General features: G+C 34.4%; 1 protein-coding gene across 2 annotated transcripts in view; it reads left to right on the top strand.

Moving 5' to 3' along the window:
- Positions 1-17,440, top strand: part of Orco (odorant receptor co-receptor) — a 52,785-nt gene that overhangs the window by 35,075 nt on the left and 270 nt on the right. For both annotated transcript variants that reach the window (XM_089645310.1, XM_089645309.1), the window contains exons 7-9: positions 5,166-5,265; positions 9,401-9,505; positions 15,581-15,736. In XM_089645310.1, coding sequence (XP_089501436.1) covers positions 5,166-5,265; positions 9,401-9,505; positions 15,581-15,736 — 361 coding nt within the window. The remainder of the gene's footprint in view (positions 1-5,165; positions 5,266-9,400; positions 9,506-15,580; positions 15,737-17,440) is intronic.

Below are 17,440 nucleotides of genomic sequence, written 5' to 3'. Positions count from 1 at the left end.
TCATCAAATTATTAGTCATTTTGCTAAAAAAGGAACTGTAAGCCGCTTCCTGATAAACTCATAATAATATCGGAATACGTGTTCAGCCACCTGCGATGATTTTAATAATATATCAGGAAGAAAATCAAAAATGTGAGGACTTTTATAAACAAGTGTTCGGATTTGGAAACAAAACATTTACTTTATGTTTTGTAGAATACCTATCAACTCATTCGTTAATGGCCTGCAATCCTGTTTTTAACAGGAATACGAATAGTTTGTAGAGATTTTCATTAAATTAGCAATATTTTTTATCAGAAAGTTTTTTCCGTGTATTAGTCATCCGCAATATATAAGCGGTATCCTTCCTGAAACATCACCGATTTTATCATTCATGCATTTGCCCTTCTAATATCCTCCCCCACTCGACTCACTTCTCTCTGAATATCTGCTCTATATTTCAAAGTTATTAAAGTTTCTTCAAAATGTTCATCACGCCCATTCCATTTTTAATCGGAATCCTTATTGATAATGTTGTAGTACAAGAATTTACCACGCAAATTCACTCAAAGATCTCATTTCTACTACCGTCAATATTTATCATTTTCCTGTCAGTTTCATGTTTCATGGTTAGTAATAGAACTCCACTATGAACTACTAACCTTATTTGACAATTTAAAAAATAAATAATTGAATTTTTAACATTCAAGCTCTGTCTCCAACAAACTTTTTCAAAGTTTTCCCAAGTATGCAAACTCATCAGCATGCTCTTAACTTTTAACTTTCTACATAGGCATAACTTCCAAACAGTTCACTTTGGAACGCCAAATAGAGGCAGTAAATATCTACATATTATGAATATGTAGATATTTGAGATTTTAAAATATGAGAAGAAAACATGCGTATTCGTTTTTTCTATTTTGCCCTCATTTTGTGAAAGGATGTTGATTAATATTGGAACAGTTTTTGAATTATTCCATATGCCAATGTCCTGTTTAAATCGTCAATTCCTTTGATCCTCTCCTTCCCAAAAGTCTTATAAAATATTATGAATATTGTTTTAAACTAAGGAAAATATTAGAAGAAACGTGCGTATTCGTTTTTTTTCTATTTTGCCCCCATTTTGTAAAACGATGTTGGTTAATATTGAATCAGTTTTTAAATTATTCCACATGCCAATGTCCTGTTTAAATCGTCAATTTCTCTGATCCTCTCCTTCCTAAAAGTCTTATAAACATATTATGAATATTGTTTTAAAGTAAGGAAAATATGAGAGGAAAACGTGCGTATTCGTTTTTTTCGATTTTGGCCTCATTTTGTAAAACGATGTTGATTAATATTCAATCAGTCTTTGAAGTGAAACTTCTTTACGCGCGTTATGCAATTTCGAGGACAGGAGTAAAACCAACTCATGACCGTCATGAAAAACCGTGATCATTTCGCTATAGGAGCCTAGCCAATAAAAAAATAGTTTAAGCGGGGATCGAACCTCGGTTCTTCACGACGAGAGTCGCGCGCTCTGCCTCTAGACCGCGAAGCTGAGTTTGGAGAGTGACCTAAAAAAGGTTTATAAGAACCGCGAAGAACCGAGGTTCGATCCCCGCTTAAACTATTTTTTTTTTCTTTTTGTGATTTTTTTTAATAATAATTTTTTTTTAAAGTGATAAAATGCTTTTTTTAAAAGTGATAAAAGACTTTTGACTAGATGAGATATTTTGACTATATGATATTTTGGTCGAATACGTAATAACCGCGGTCTAGAGGCAGAGCGTTCGACACTCGTTATGCAGGACCCGGGGTCGAATCCCATATTTTTATAACTTTTAATTTTTTTTATCACATGCTACTTATAAATATGTCAATAGACAGAAAAAAAGAGAGAATGAAATGTAAAGAGAGAGAGGAATACTAAAAGTTTCACTTCCGTCGTGCGTAGGCTTGCCACACACTGTATTTTTTTATATTATTCCACATGCCAATGTCCTGTTTAAATCTTCGATTCCTTTGGTACTGTCCTCTCTGAAAGTCTTACCTACGAAGAAACACGAACGGAAGAAAGAAGAAATATGCAAGTGATATTCATCGTTGTTGGTAGTGTATCTTATCTCGCTGTTCGGATAATTATTCTCGTGAAAAATCCATTAAATAGTGCAGATTGCATCCTCAAATTCAATGTCGTCGTGTGGTGAATTTAAACAGAATCGTGTTGAGTACTTATGAGGTGTAAACCTATAAACTGTGTTTATATAGCATTTCGAAAAACATCTTTAGGTAAGGCTTGTATTTCCAGTGATTTTAACACCGTCAAAAGAAACTCCCTTTGTCATTTACATATCGTCCATTTTAAAAGCCACTAGGGCATCAAATAGACGTGGTAAATAAACTGCCATAGCCCGGTCAGGAACTGTACATTTTTAAACATCATAATATAATGTTATTGAAATAAAACAATTTTTGAGGTAGGTACTATTAAACGCCATTAAAATACATAGGAGTAGACTTCCGTCAAGAGATCATCGACTAAAAAACTATGCAAATTACTCAATAAAAAGAATTTAACGGATTTTTTGCATTGAAATTGTGTATAAAACTTCCTTCAAAACAAAACAAACTCGCAAAACTCTCACGTGCAACTGACATGAAATAACACTGACAGATGTCACTCCAATTTTTTTTAACGTCACCTACAATTTTTGAGTGTTGATGATATCTATGATGGTCTGTAGCTTCACTTTGTGACACACGGAGAAAAAATACTGATAAAAATGATTGCAAATTTATTAATAATCTCTTCAAATTATTCGTAATCCGGTTAAAAACGAGATTGTAGGCCCTTAACAAAAGAATTGATATGTTTCCTGATATCTTTATTTCGCATTTTGTCATTATATATTATCAAGACAAACGTAAATGCATGAACACGTGTTTCGATATTATTACGAATTCAAGGAAAGTTTATTAGGAAACGGCCTGCAGTCCCGTTTTATATACCCGTTATATTAACTCCACACAGGAGGCTTTGAGGAAATTTTCCATCAGGCCCTATGTCATCTTTTGAGATGCTGTATGGAGGGTTGTTTTTAAGGTTCCCAGGGAGGCAGTACCCAAACTCAAACTCCCAAATTGTTTTACCAAATTTGATTACAAATAATAAGAAGATATTCGTAATAAATTCGCAATACTTTTTCTCTGTGCATTTTTGTGGTAAGAATACGTTCACCACGTTTTGCAAATGATGGAAATACAATGCGGTAGATATTCTCCCAAAGTCTTCCAAAAGGTTAAACTACGAAACAGCGGCATAAACGTAAAGTCTTCTCACAGTCACATAGAATCCACTGTGAAGTTAAGCAAACTCCGTTCTTGTTAGCATATATACTGTACATTGTAGTACTCCCTAATTTGAGTTCAAGTAACACGAGTTTCGCTCCAAAGCACCTATTTTCTGAGGCCAAGAAAACACATCTAATTCTACAAGTAGTTGACTTGACGTCTCCCGGTCTCAAGAGAAACGATGTCATGTTGTGTAAAGTAAACACAGTACAGTTGTTAAGACGTTTGATGTCCCTTCAAAGAGCCGAAATTTCAGAATTGAGAAAGCTTTTGGTGATTTAATATTATATGAAGGGATATCACTGTACTATAAGAGTGTGTTTATTAAAAAGAGGAGTGTTTTTTATTGGATTTAGAAAACTTGTTTGGTGTGATATGATGATGTTTTTGCCAAGAATATGGCGTAGGAAGAAACTCGAGTCAAATTTTAAAATCTTAAAAAAAAATTTCGTCTAACTTAAATGCCAACATTTTTTTGATTTTAAACATCTTTTGTTGCGCCTAGGGGCTAAACTGATTCTACGTAGCAAGAGTGGCAACGAAGCTTTAGCCAGCTTCGCGACTCGTCGGCTCTTTCGTATTTTTGCTTTTGTTTATTTATTTTATATTATAGAAACAAACAGTACATGATTTACAGAGATGAAACAATATACGGTAATAAGATACTTCATGTTGGGTACCTATGATATGTTTCCTTGTAATGTCTGCCAAGTGGTATCTTTATGACCAGGTGACGTGTGTAGTATATAGGTGTGTGTGAAATGTGATATCACTATCACATATATAGGTGTATGTGATAGTGTTTGTGTGTGTGTGTCTGTATGTATGCGCACTGAACAGTTTAAATTTTTGACATGATGTCACGTTTGAATTTGGGCAGTGAATCCGAAAAAATATCAATGTTAGAGGTAAGACAAATATTATTTAGAGAATGAAGAGCTCGGTCAATTGGCGAATTAGAATCTGCATTTATTTTCACTAAACGTATCGATTGACGTCACGGTCGTTTCGATTTTAGGTTTAAATATTTTTTTAAATTTAATAAACTAAATACTCACAGCGAAATTCAATAGAAAATATAATATATATTTAGCATAAAGATTGTTGTTCTAACTGAAAACATATTTTTTTGAATTATGTTGTTTTCGGTGGAGTTCAATAGTCGACTTCCCGAAACATTATTTTGTTTGGAAGTAATCCTTATCATCACACCTGTGCAGCCAATAATCATTATTGGGACATTTTGGCGGCTGAAGGTAGTGGGAGAGAGATAAGAGGTGCGAATGAGGAAGTTGGAAGAAGTACCTGGATATTCAGATCTGGTCACCAAACACGGCAAAAGCCATTTCAAGCAACGTTTTAATTCTGAAAAAAGCAGCTCCTACTCTAGAACGTGCCGCAAATATACAAACATACTATATTAATGGTAAATTAAAACAATGAATTGAAAGCTCAAATTAATCCTATAAAATTTACGCCATGGATTTAATAATGTTTAGATGAGATATGATACGAAAAAATATGTTTCTCCAATTAGTCCGATTTGGCCTCCAACGCTATAAAACCGAACGACGGAAAACTACAAAATCTGATTTACTCGCACCATTGACTAACATCAATGACCCGCACCGATTATCGCTTTGTAATAAAGGAACACGTTTCGTCGAGATATTAGTACGCACTAGCGCCTCTAATTGTATAGCTCAATGGCACACACCGGGATTTTAACCAGCGACCTACGGTTGATAGCCCAGAGTGGTAACCAATCAACCATAAAGGTTATCGAGTGTGATGATGTATTATGTCGTTGAAGTTTTTACTTATAATTGATTTTAATGTATTGATTTTAACAGATTGGTTGCTGGTATTGGAGACACCTACGGTACAGCCCTTTTATTCCATATGCTGATCTCCACCATCACTCTGACTCTTCTGGCCTACCAAGCAACCAAGGTTTGTTATATTATACTACCATAGATAATAAAGACAATTAAGATTGGCCATAATGCTATCCCTTGAGCAAAAACGACGGTATGCAAATCATCCAAATATTAATATTAGTTATCTTACAAACCTCTGCATCCTATTCCAGTGGATACACTTTTAATCTCTGGCACAATGAAACGCCATTAGAATTCAATACATCAACGAATATAGATAATTAATTCGGTTACCGAGATCTTACAGTACCAGAAAAATGCTTACATTACACGGATAAAAATGAGGACTGCTAATTTATTAAGAATCTCTTCAAACTATTGGTTAAAAACTGGATTGCAAGACGTTTTTTATTACATCGGAACATGTGTTCATGCACCTGTAAATGCCTTGACAATATATAATTACTAAATGCAAAAATATTAACATCTTTATGAACACGTGTTCCGGCATCGTGATTCGAACGTATTCGTATTTTACTAAAAGTTTAACAGGAATCCTATTAATTCTTTCGTTAAAGGCCTGCAGTCCAGTTTTTAACCGGATTACCAATCATTTAAAGAGATTCTCATTCTACTCCGTGTATTGTGTTGGTAATTTGGAGTCCACACCTGGTAAAGTATTCCCTCATGTTGGAGAAAAATTTCTGAAATTTCTCTACATAAGGGAGTATGGCCACTACTACCTGTGGCTCTGTCCTAACATCAACGAATCTGAAGACATGGTATGTTTTTTTGGGTATGCTCTACACCTACGGGTCATTGTTACACATTTTTTTGGACTGGTTCAAGGATGGCATGCAAACTCGGCAAGCCTTCTTTTCTATGTTCCCCAAGGCTATCTTCGTCACCGACAGCATAGAATGTTCTATCTCCCAGCCTGCAGGACTAACTAGTAGCATCAATTCAGATATCGACATATTTAGCAGCAATAAAGCTGCCTTTAAAGACAAGCTATGTTACTACTAGTATACTTGATATACTATCTCACAGGAGAATTATGTCAGACCTGGTGGTATTACACAAAGTCATTAACAACTCAATTAACAGCCCTGACATCGTCGCCACTATAAAATTCCATGTACCGACGAGAAACGTAACATAAAATGTAAAATTAATATGTAATACATTCACAAGCAACTATCAGACACACTCGCTAATCAATATGATGATCAACGCAAAAAGTTTGAGGGCACTATTGACATATTGGTGACCGGATAAATCATCAGATCTTTAGAAAGTTATATAAAGTCATGGAAAGTGATGAAACAAAAACTTTATTAACTGGGTTAAGTAGGTTAGGTTAGGTTAGGTAAGATTTAGTAAAAAAAAAAATTTCATCGTTTCTAATGACTTTCTATCAGTTTTTAAAAGTGTGTTGGATTGTCACTGTGTTGAGTAATCATGGAAACATTTACTGATACCGTTTATAGAATTAAGCAATTATACAATTAAAATTGTATATGTATCTAAAAAGTAATTGTTAAAAGAACCTGTTGACAAACTGATATCAATCAGTTTAACGGGACTTAATTGTAAAAAAATGTATTTTTGAAAGTTAATAAATGATTAAAAAAAGAGCTTAATATAGGTATAGACCAGCATTTTGTTGAAACCTACAAATTAGAGTAGCGTTGGTAATGTAATTTTAGTGATTTGTTTTATATTATTCTAGTTTTTAATTTAGTTTATGTTACTATTACATGTTGCAGTAATACTGTTTCCTATTTAGTTTTTCAGTTTATGTTATTTCATGCTTAAAAACTTTGTTTATAATTTTAGATAGCTCACTAGGTATATTTTGTTCTTAAAATCCATGTAAAAGCCCAGTTGGACATAAAACCGAATAAAAAATAAAATAATATGTACCCAATCTATATATTATTTTCAAGTGTAATTAAAAATATACCAAAAAGAATAATTTTGTAAATAATAAAATTATAAATTGAATTTAAATTAGGTAGAGTAATTTGTTTTTATACTGCAACGAGTCAATTCCCGATGCAATTCAAATCATTCCCGAATTTTTTTTTTTTTTTTTTTTTAAAAGAAAGACAAACATTCCCGGGTTACGAATAACCCAACAATGTTTGAAAATCTCCTACTACCACCACAGAAAGCCGAAAATGTTGCTTGTGTTGTGATGGAGGACTTAGCCAGCCGAGGAATCGAACACGCGACGCTCGGGTGAGACCCAAGCGCTATGCCCACTCAACCACTGACCGAAATGCTTTTATAAAAGTCGCAGTCGGTTGGTTAAACGCCCCAATACAATTTTGTCGTAATCCGCTTCTATGCCATATCTCCTTATTTTTATATTAACCATGCCAAGTGTTTTAAAATACAGTTTATTTTCTTGTTAAATATGAAACTTAATTACCGTTATATACATAGCAATGGTTGTATAGTTAGTTTATCATGACAATAGGTCATTGTTTTAGAGTGAAAATGCCATTGTTTTACTTCAAGTGTTTAAAAAGTGTACCGCAAAATTATAATGTACTTATTAACATTAATAAATTATTTATGAAATATTCCTGAAAACAATAACGCATTGTCTAAAAATTTGCAACGGTAACAGTTTTTTTATTGACCTACATAATTAATTTTTCAGCAAACTGTTTGAAAAGGCAATATTGATTTTAGTTTTTACAGCCTTGCATTTATCAAATAATGCAATTCACAGCTGAAATGCATCATATAATTATGCTACGTATTTATCCTTGGAATATATTGATTATGCAGTTAAGAAGTTTTTTACAGGTTAACAAACAAAATGGCAATACACAGTCAATGGCAATGTACAGTTCGACAAAATGTGAATCAATATTATAGTATTCATTTGTTTGTGTCCAATAGACTCAAAATTTCAAATTTTGTTCTTATTGGCGTTAGGAGTGTTAAGAGTGTAGTTCGAAAGTTAGAAGAAGTAGGGAACGCTCGAGGAAGACTTAATGAGATAAGGAGTCGAAAAATCTCAAAACTTTACACCAAACCATTTATAAGTCCCCAAGCAAAGTCGGGTACATGTCAGCCAGTAAATATATAAATTAGAGTGTCTGTAGGTGGTTTTGTTTTTTAACAAATCTGCAGTTCTTCCAAACAAAAGAAAGGTCACTGTCTGCATGAAATTTATAAAAATCAAAGCATTCCCTTTTTCGACACAGAATTTAATAAATATTGATACTTCTTGATAAAATGTTGCATAATTGACATTCAAAATGAGAGGAAAATTATAGTCTGCGCATTTGATTTAGAAAAAAAAAGTCTGCTTGAAGCTCGGGCACCGTAGGGGACTTCAGCTAGTTCAAATATCTATACGAAATGTTCAATATCAATGCACTGATTTAAATAGCAGCAGTTTTTAATCACTTTATATTTATTTATAGATATATATATATATACGCATAAAAAAGCTTTAACATAAAATTGATACATGATGCAGTGTACATATGAGAATATCTGTATTATACATGAGACACTGACAGTAAACAGATGTAATCCATTGTAAAGTAGGTACATAATAATGAGAAAATATTAATAATTAATAATAACAAGTATAATGAGAAAATATTAAGAAAAAGAAAACTAAATATGAAGTAACATAAAGTAAAAAAAAATTTACATCAACACTACATATAAGACAAAATATTAAAACTAATTTACCAACGCTACTCTAATTTGTAGGATTTGACAAAGTGTTGGTATAGATTATGCTTAGTTCTATAAATGGAGTCAATAAATAAATCAATAGCACCCCCATACTTGTTGCCCAGATCATGCATCCTATTGGTCAGTGAGTGTGTCTGCGTCTGATAGTTGGTCGTGTTTGTATTGCAGAATGATGTTATATTTTGTCTTATATTCCTAGTCGGCACATGGAATTTAATAGTGACAACGATGGCAGGACTATCAATTAAGTTGTTAATGACTCTGTGTAACACAACCAGGTCTGAAATAATTCTCCTGTCACACAGTGTTATTAGATGCAATCGATTCATATTAATTATGATTAAAACAAATAAACTTTTCAAATTAAATTAAAAATTATCAAAATCGACTGGTCTGTCTTACTATCAAAAATTTATTTAAATTAATATTTTGTGACTGCTGTGCAAAAAAATGATTAATATTATATTATTTATTTTCAGATATCCGGAATTGATGTGTACTCCCTCAGTGTCATCGGATATTTGGTTTACACCTTGGCTCAAGTATTCCTATTTTGCATCTTTGGAAACAGGCTCATTGAGGAGGTAATGTGAATCAATTAGTTTTTAATATTTTTTCTTATCAACGACATCTCGCAGTTGAAATTTATGAACTATTAAATTTAGTAAACTGAGTTATTTGGTACAATAAAACATTGTTTTGTTGTATTACGAGCTGCAGCGATACATGCTGAGATTCTAATAATATTTTATGAACTAACAACAATATGAATGATAGCAATAACGTTGCTCTAATTGCATCTTTTACGTAAATGCCCAGTTCAAACCAGTAAATGACAACATCCTATTGTCCCAGCTTTGGACCTATTATCCTAGTGCGAACCGAAGTTTACAGGACAGAATAATGTACCAAGACCAGAGATCTATCTCCACAGGACAGTGTCTTACACCCACTAGAACAATACAATAAATGTAACAATGACCTCAATAAGAATTCATCACCAAGCAAACAAGCGCTGTTAACTTATTGAAATGTTTCAACGTAACAATAATCGCAGTGACAGCAGTTCGTGTTTACACTTTGCTCTTGCAAAAAAACTAAAAAAAACCTCCGAATTCGTGTGCAAACAGTATTTATATGGAAAATTTAAGTGCCAAAAAAGTTTATTTGATAAAACAGTAATAAAATAATACTATTCTAGCGGATTCTAAACATTTTTATCGAAAGTTTTAAAACAACCTAAGATTGTGTGTTTGTTCTCATTGAAATGTCCATCCCACCGATGCCTGATGAATGCTGCCATCGGCGTAAAAAAAGAATGCTGGATAAGATGACGTCCCCATCACAAAAAAAGGCCTCGGGAATGATTTCTCCAGTGGTTGAAGATGAGGAATCTGACGGAGCATCGGACTATTCCGACGTGTCTGAAAATGATAGTGAAATCCCAGTGTCCTCAGTACAGATACTGAACGACACTGAAGCAAGTCTAAGAGCACTCCAAGATGTCCTTGCTGAAAAGCAGTCAAGAGTCTCAAAGGATCAACAACTGCGGATAAGCGCATATGTATCCGCTGTATTCAGATCAGTTTCACAGCTGTTATTGGAACGAGAGGGTTTCAAAGCTGATCTGGCAACAGTCAATGCCAAATTAATAGTGGCAAAGGGAGAGATCGCGATTGAAAAAGCAGAAAACCAACACAGGTTAGAAAAAATATTGCAGTTGGAGTCAGATCTAGGACCAGTGATGCGTAGAGTAGCCGATGCCACGGAAGCAAGCCTATCGTTTGCCGATATTGTGAAAAATGGCCCACAGAAGATGATACCATCAATCAACCGCTCAGGACTTAACGTTGGGACCCCCAAACCTGCTGTATGAATCTTCCCAAAGCTGGATTCTACAAAAGATAGCGACGATACGAAACAGCTACTAAAAGATACATTACGACCATCAGAACTTGGAATCCGTGTGACGGGTATTAGGAGAATCAGAAACAAAGGCGTTGTAATCCATACTGCAACACAAGAAGATCAGGATAAAATACTGAAAACCCCATGTCTAGCAAACTCGGACACTCTAAGCGCTCGATTACCAACAAAACGGCTTCCAAGGGTGATTTTCTTCAACGTTCCTCGTGACCTAACGGACGAGTGCTTCCTAAAAAATGCCTTAGCAGGAGCCCAGGACAAAGCAGGCCTAGATTTCGCAGTAAAAAGTTGCAAGCTAAGTCACCTTGCTGGCGCTCGAACTGGATCAACTTGCCACCGGGTCTTCGAGGTTCCTGCCCACATTCGTCACGTGCTGGTGGAGCAGGGGAAAGTCTTTGTGGACTGGAATGTGTGCCGTGTTCGTGACTTCATTGGACTTACAGTGTGCTCCAAGTGCCAAATGATCGGACATTCCTTCAAGTTTTGCAAGGACCAGCAAAGATGTGGACACTGCGCAGGCGAAGGTCACGCCCGGATAAACTGCCCAAAAGCCGCCGCCGAGCCTGTCTGCGCCACCTGTACAAGATTTGGGAAGCCCGCTGCACATCCGACTGGAGACAAGGACTCCTGCCCGGCCTACAAGGCTGCCCTTGCCAAGGACTTTGCAACTATTGATTATGGCGTCTAATTACATTGAAGAAGATGACGAGGTAGATTACGAAAATACTCACAATTTCTGTGATTGGCTAAAGTTTCATAGCAACTACAATATGGAAAATATTAATATTGTTCAGTTGAATGTTAGATCGATTTATAAATACTGGGATACTTTGAATGTCTACTTAAATACTTGTTGGAAGCATATTCATGTGTTAATGTTATGTGAAACGGCTATAACACCGAATCTTGTCTGTCTGTATAATATTCCTGGATTTAATTGTTACAACTATTGCCGAACTAAAAAATCTGGAGGAGGTATATTGCTATATGTTCGAAATGAATTCACATTTCAACAGAAAACAATAGAAACAAATCATTTTGAATGTGTGCTTGGCTCTATGACACTTCCAAACAAGAGTATTTTAAACATCATAGCAATATACCGCCCCCCCAACTCTAGCCAACCACAATTTCTTAATGAAATATCTGCCATTCTGCATACTATAAGCCCCAAAGAAAATGTTTTACTTATAGGAGATATTAATCTAGACTTGTTAAATTGTCAAAACCCTATTATTATGGCATATGAAAATATAATGTCGGATAATTATTTAATCAAATGTATTTGTGACGTAACTAGAGAAGCAGTTTTAGCAGGAAAAGTTACTCGTACTTGTTTAGACCACATATTTGTCCGATTTAACAGTGGATGTAAACAAAGCGATTCTCTTTCCTCATGTGTATGTAATAATATTACTATAGCTGATCACTTTTTAACTGCAGTTAATATTAAATATAGTGCAAGGAAAGAAGCCCCAGAACACGGGGAAAGAATTTCGTTTTTATCGCAAAACAAAATCGACAAAAACATTCATAATTTTAAGTGGCACTCCTTGCTTGAGGAACAAGATTGCAATATACTATATAGTAAAATTAAAAACAACTTTAAGAATTTGTATGAACAGAGTAAAATCGTTATGAATTATAAACCCAAAAAAAGACCTCTGTCAATAAAACCTTGGATAACTTCTAATATCTTAGAAAACATTAAAAAAAAAGATTCATTGTACAGAAGGTGGAAGAATTTTCCTAGCAATCAATTCTTTGAATTGGAATATAAAACTTTCAGAAATAAGGTGACAAAAGAAATTATTAAATGTAAGTCTACCTTTTTTAACAATAAATTCAAAAATTATTTTGGAAATACAAAACAAACTTGGGATGAAATAAATAAATTATTAGGACGCAAGTCCAAAAGTAGTTGTGACGAAATAATCTCGAAATATATGTTAAATACGAATAATGAAGAAACCGTAGCAGATAAGTTTGTTGAATATTTTACAAATAGTGTTAACTCTATGATACATAAATGTGATTATTTAGCATCGACCGTCAGGCCGAATGAAGTGCAACATAGTATGTACCTACCCAGAGCTACCTGCCAAGAAATCAATATTATTGTTAGCAAATTAAACAATTCAAAGTCACCAGGGATTGACAACATTCGAATGTTTGACATTAAGACACATATTAATATTTTAGGGCCTGTTATAACACACTTTATCAATTTAATTTTATCGCAAGCAGTAATACCAGATGAACTAAAAAGTAGCATCATTAGGCCAATTTACAAAGGGGGCAAACATACAGATATTCAAAATTATAGGCCAATAAGCATATTGCCAGCCCTAGAAAAAATACTTGAAAAATACATTTCCATAAAACTTAATAAATATCTAGAATCTTTCTCTTTGTTGGATCCCAACCAATATGGATTTCAAAAGAAAAAAAGTACGGAAATGCTGCTTCAGGAATTTTCAAATCACATAAATTATGAATTAAATCTAAAAAAACAAGTTTTGGTTTTATTCATAGATAACTCTAAGGCATTTGATACCATTGACACAAATAAACTATTAGAAACACTGGAGGCAATAGGAATTAGAGGAAAGCTGCTAGTTTTATTAAAAAATTTACTAACTGATCGACAAATAAGAGTAAAAATTCTTAAAAAATTTAGCAAAAGAAAATATATCTCAACAGGTGTTGCACAGGGGTCAATTCTAGGGCCAACCCTTTATATTATTTATGTCTCAATTATGAGAAAATTGTTTTCATTTGTTAAACATTTTGTATATGCAGACGATACGGCGCTCGTAATATCGCACGAAGATCTGGTTACTGCAATGAACCTTATGCAACATGATTTTATTGCCCTACTGAAATGGTCGCATGATGCAGGCCTCTTTATAAACGCCAAAAAAACTAAAATTATGCACATCAGATCTCCACACGCCAGATGTAATGTAATTCCTTCATTATATACACACACATTTGCCTGCATACATAAAAATGTTGCACAGCCCTGTTCATGTGAAACCATTGATTTTGTCAAAAGTTATGTATATTTGGGTGTTACTATTGACTGCTACATGAAATGGGATGTACAAATTGCTAATGTTTGTAAACGTCTACGAGCTATTGTGGGTAGGATTTATAAAATAAAATATTTTGTGCCTATAAGTACTTTAAAGTTAATCTACTTATCTCTGGCTGAATCCACTATACGTTATGGAATTACTTCTTGGGGACATTCTTGTAAAACTAATGTAAGCTATATACAAACATTACAAAACTCCATTATAAAATTGTTAATCCATAAATATGACAATCAACACAGAAGTAACATTAAATTAATGTACAAGTCTCTGAATATTTTACCTGTCAGAGGATTATTGTTTTATAATATTGTAAGTCAACATGTTATATTGTCTGATTCATTGTATAGGGAAAGAGTTTGCCATAAACATAACACAAGATTCACTCAAAATGAAGGACTGGTAGTTCCGAAATGTACTAATAAATATGGTGAAAGAACTTTAAACTATATAGTACCCAAAATGTTTAACTTATTACCAATGACAATTAAAAATAATAACATGTATACTGCTAATGTTAAATATAATCTAAGGAAATGGTTATTGGATAATAATGATCTATACTGATGCCCCTGAAATGGAATTCATATTCTTAGAAAATGGAAAAACAATTATTTTGTAATACCTGACTACCTACCTCTATTTATGAAACTATTGATGTACTTGTTGATAATACTAATTTGTTCATACATTTATTTTTACTTGCTTATTATATAAGGCTTTTATGCTACTATTTAAACTTTTCTGCAATGTAACCAATTTATGTAATTATGTACCGTTCAAATTGTATCTTATGAATGTATAAATGTTGTCTCTATGTCCCTGCTGACAAACTACATAAGTAGTTTAGCGGGTTTAAATGAGAATAAATAAAAAAAAAAAAAAAATAATTTTGTCGGTTTCAAAAGGCAACTAATTTCAGACTTATTTGCTAGTTATTAACTTTTATCATTCCTTGTCTTTTTTTTTAAATATTGTTTCTGTTTACGTCTTATCCTTTCTATTGTCTTCGTGTAAACTCGGTATTAGTGGTGCCAATGCCACGTTTTTGAAAATGCGTGCAGAATGTAGGCAAATTCATCATATTATTATAAAAAAAATAAAAATTCTTTTTGTATGATATCATGGGATTAAGTAGCAACAATTTTATCAACAAGTGGAGATATAATCAATATGGACAATACAAGTTAACGTTCGGAGTATTTTGTCAAGGTTTGTTAAAATAAAGACATGAGTACTCCAATCCAAAATATTGGCAACTGATCTGTAAAGGGTGGGTTTTTTGTAAATATAATAAAGGAGGCGTCACGCATTTAAGATTTATATTGAAAAAGTATTGCATCCTTAATTTAAAAATTTCATTTTTGAAATATGAATACTCCAAAATTTAAATAAAATACGATGATGAATTGAGCGAGCGGATTCGTAGGTCCATAGCCAAAAGTGTGTCCACTGCTTTTGGTTGTTGAACAAGGATTGATTTGTTTCTTCTATTCCTACACTCTAGTTTTGTGATTGGTTCGCAGGTTTGACAACCTATGTGACCCATGCCGGAGGGACCAGACACCATACACTTTTTAACGTTTGTTTTCTGTTTTTTGTTGTTGTTTTATATTTACATATTATTGTTTTCAGAGTTCCTCGGTGATGGAAGCTGCCTATTCTTGCCACTGGTACGACGGCTCTGAGGAGGCGAAAACCTTCGTGCAGATAGTCTGCCAGCAGTGCCAGAAGGCCATGAGCATCTCCGGGGCCAAATTCTTCACGGTGTCGCTGGATCTGTTTGCTTCGGTAATATTTATTGACTGTTGTAGGGTGATTCCAACAGAAGGTATCGAATCGACGATTATGTATTCTTCAATGGAAGCAATCTATCCAAAATACCTTCCACTGACATGCTTGGTACATCAACATAAATTTTTAGTCGAGTTGTTAGATCTGGAGCCCCAAACACTTTAACATAGTAGGTAGTTCCGTTCGGTAGATTTCCCCACCTTCACCAACGGGATTAAAACTTTTGGGGTTCAGACGTTTTGGGGTAAGACGTGAGAATACTGTGCATGTTCTACTTGTATTTCAATGGAATTATAATGAAGAGGAACTAGCATCAACGATCACCCGGGAAATTCGCCAAACGCGAACCTGTTATTTGTAAACCGTCGATATTCGTCACATGAGAACTGGTCGCTTCTACGACTTGTTATTATATTCAGCAGCACGGCTGTGTAATAATTTGCCGATCTCTAAGTTTCCTTCCTACAAAACATATTTATCTTTAAGGCCCTTCACACAGCATCCCCTAAGTTGATACTGGTACGAGAGAAATTATTTCCCTCTGGACCTCCTGTATGAAGTTAATGGCTGTTTTGAATTTTCCTCTGCCTGTCAAGCATATTTAATAAGACGTATAATATCACTAATCTTTTCCCATGTGATAAATCTAACCAGAGCAATGGGAAAATTAAACTCTGGATTCGTGGGACAAGACGATACTGTTTTTCACCAAAAAGAATATTGATAAAATAAGAACAAAATGCTTCTAACAATCAAAATATTTGGCATACTAAGCCAGGGAAAGAGAAAAAATAGAGGAATTTTACTAACGCGAGTTTTTCAGGAATGCAGATAGCACTCTCTTCCAAGTGTGCTCTTACAAGACCTCTTCTGGAATCATGGCAACGAAGTCCATCCCTCAAGTCCGTGATTCAAGTGGAAAACCGTCTCCGATCTCCGTCTTCTCTCAGCCAACTGCGTACATATGAGCGGGACAATGACAGCGTGGCTCTCGGCAAAATTACAAGGCTTGTTTCCAACACCGATTACTTATCCAACAAAAGACACGCTTTTTCTAATTTCCATAGACAAAAAACCCAGGAGAAAACGCCGTCAACGAGAGGAACGACGAACTCGTTTGAAAACTACTTTAAGTACCATCACTAGGTAGAAAAAAACACTCCTTTAAAATCTGCCGATATTCCAGGCAAAATCTGGCTTTAGTTACGCCAACACGCCGCCAGCCCGCTAAAACCCAAATTCACGTCCATAGTAATTTTTGATTCTCTGCCTCTGTCCCAACTCCAGGCCGGTAAACTTACTAAAGCACAAAAACAAGGTGCATTTACATTTCCTAAAGCAGCAACGTTACATGTCATCTTGGGGATGCTGTGTGTAGGGTATTTTTATGCAAATGAAGGGAGAAGGTTTGGCTCGCCACGAAGTTAGTGTGCAGATACATCTTCGCCAAGATCTGGACAAACCTCTCCCTATGAACCTGAGTCACCAAACGTAGCGAGCTTCTTGGGGTAACCTATAGCAGACGTTTTAGTTATTCCGTGAATAACTGGGGCGGCGTCAACTATTCTCGCCTTCCAAAATGTTAAATTAAAAAAATTGATATTATAGTATGATTCCATCCATAGATGGCACTAGATTAGTCCGTTCGGTTACCCATAGATGGCGTTAGCTGTCGAAGATAATAGAATATTAATTAAGTGG

This window comes from Hesperophylax consimilis, chromosome 22 (assembly GCF_061612785.1).
Source record: "Hesperophylax consimilis isolate HC1 chromosome 22, BYU_Hcon_1.0, whole genome shotgun sequence".
Taxonomy (NCBI): Eukaryota; Metazoa; Arthropoda; class Insecta; order Trichoptera; family Limnephilidae; genus Hesperophylax; species Hesperophylax consimilis.
This window is presented reverse-complemented; position numbering and strand designations above follow the sequence as displayed.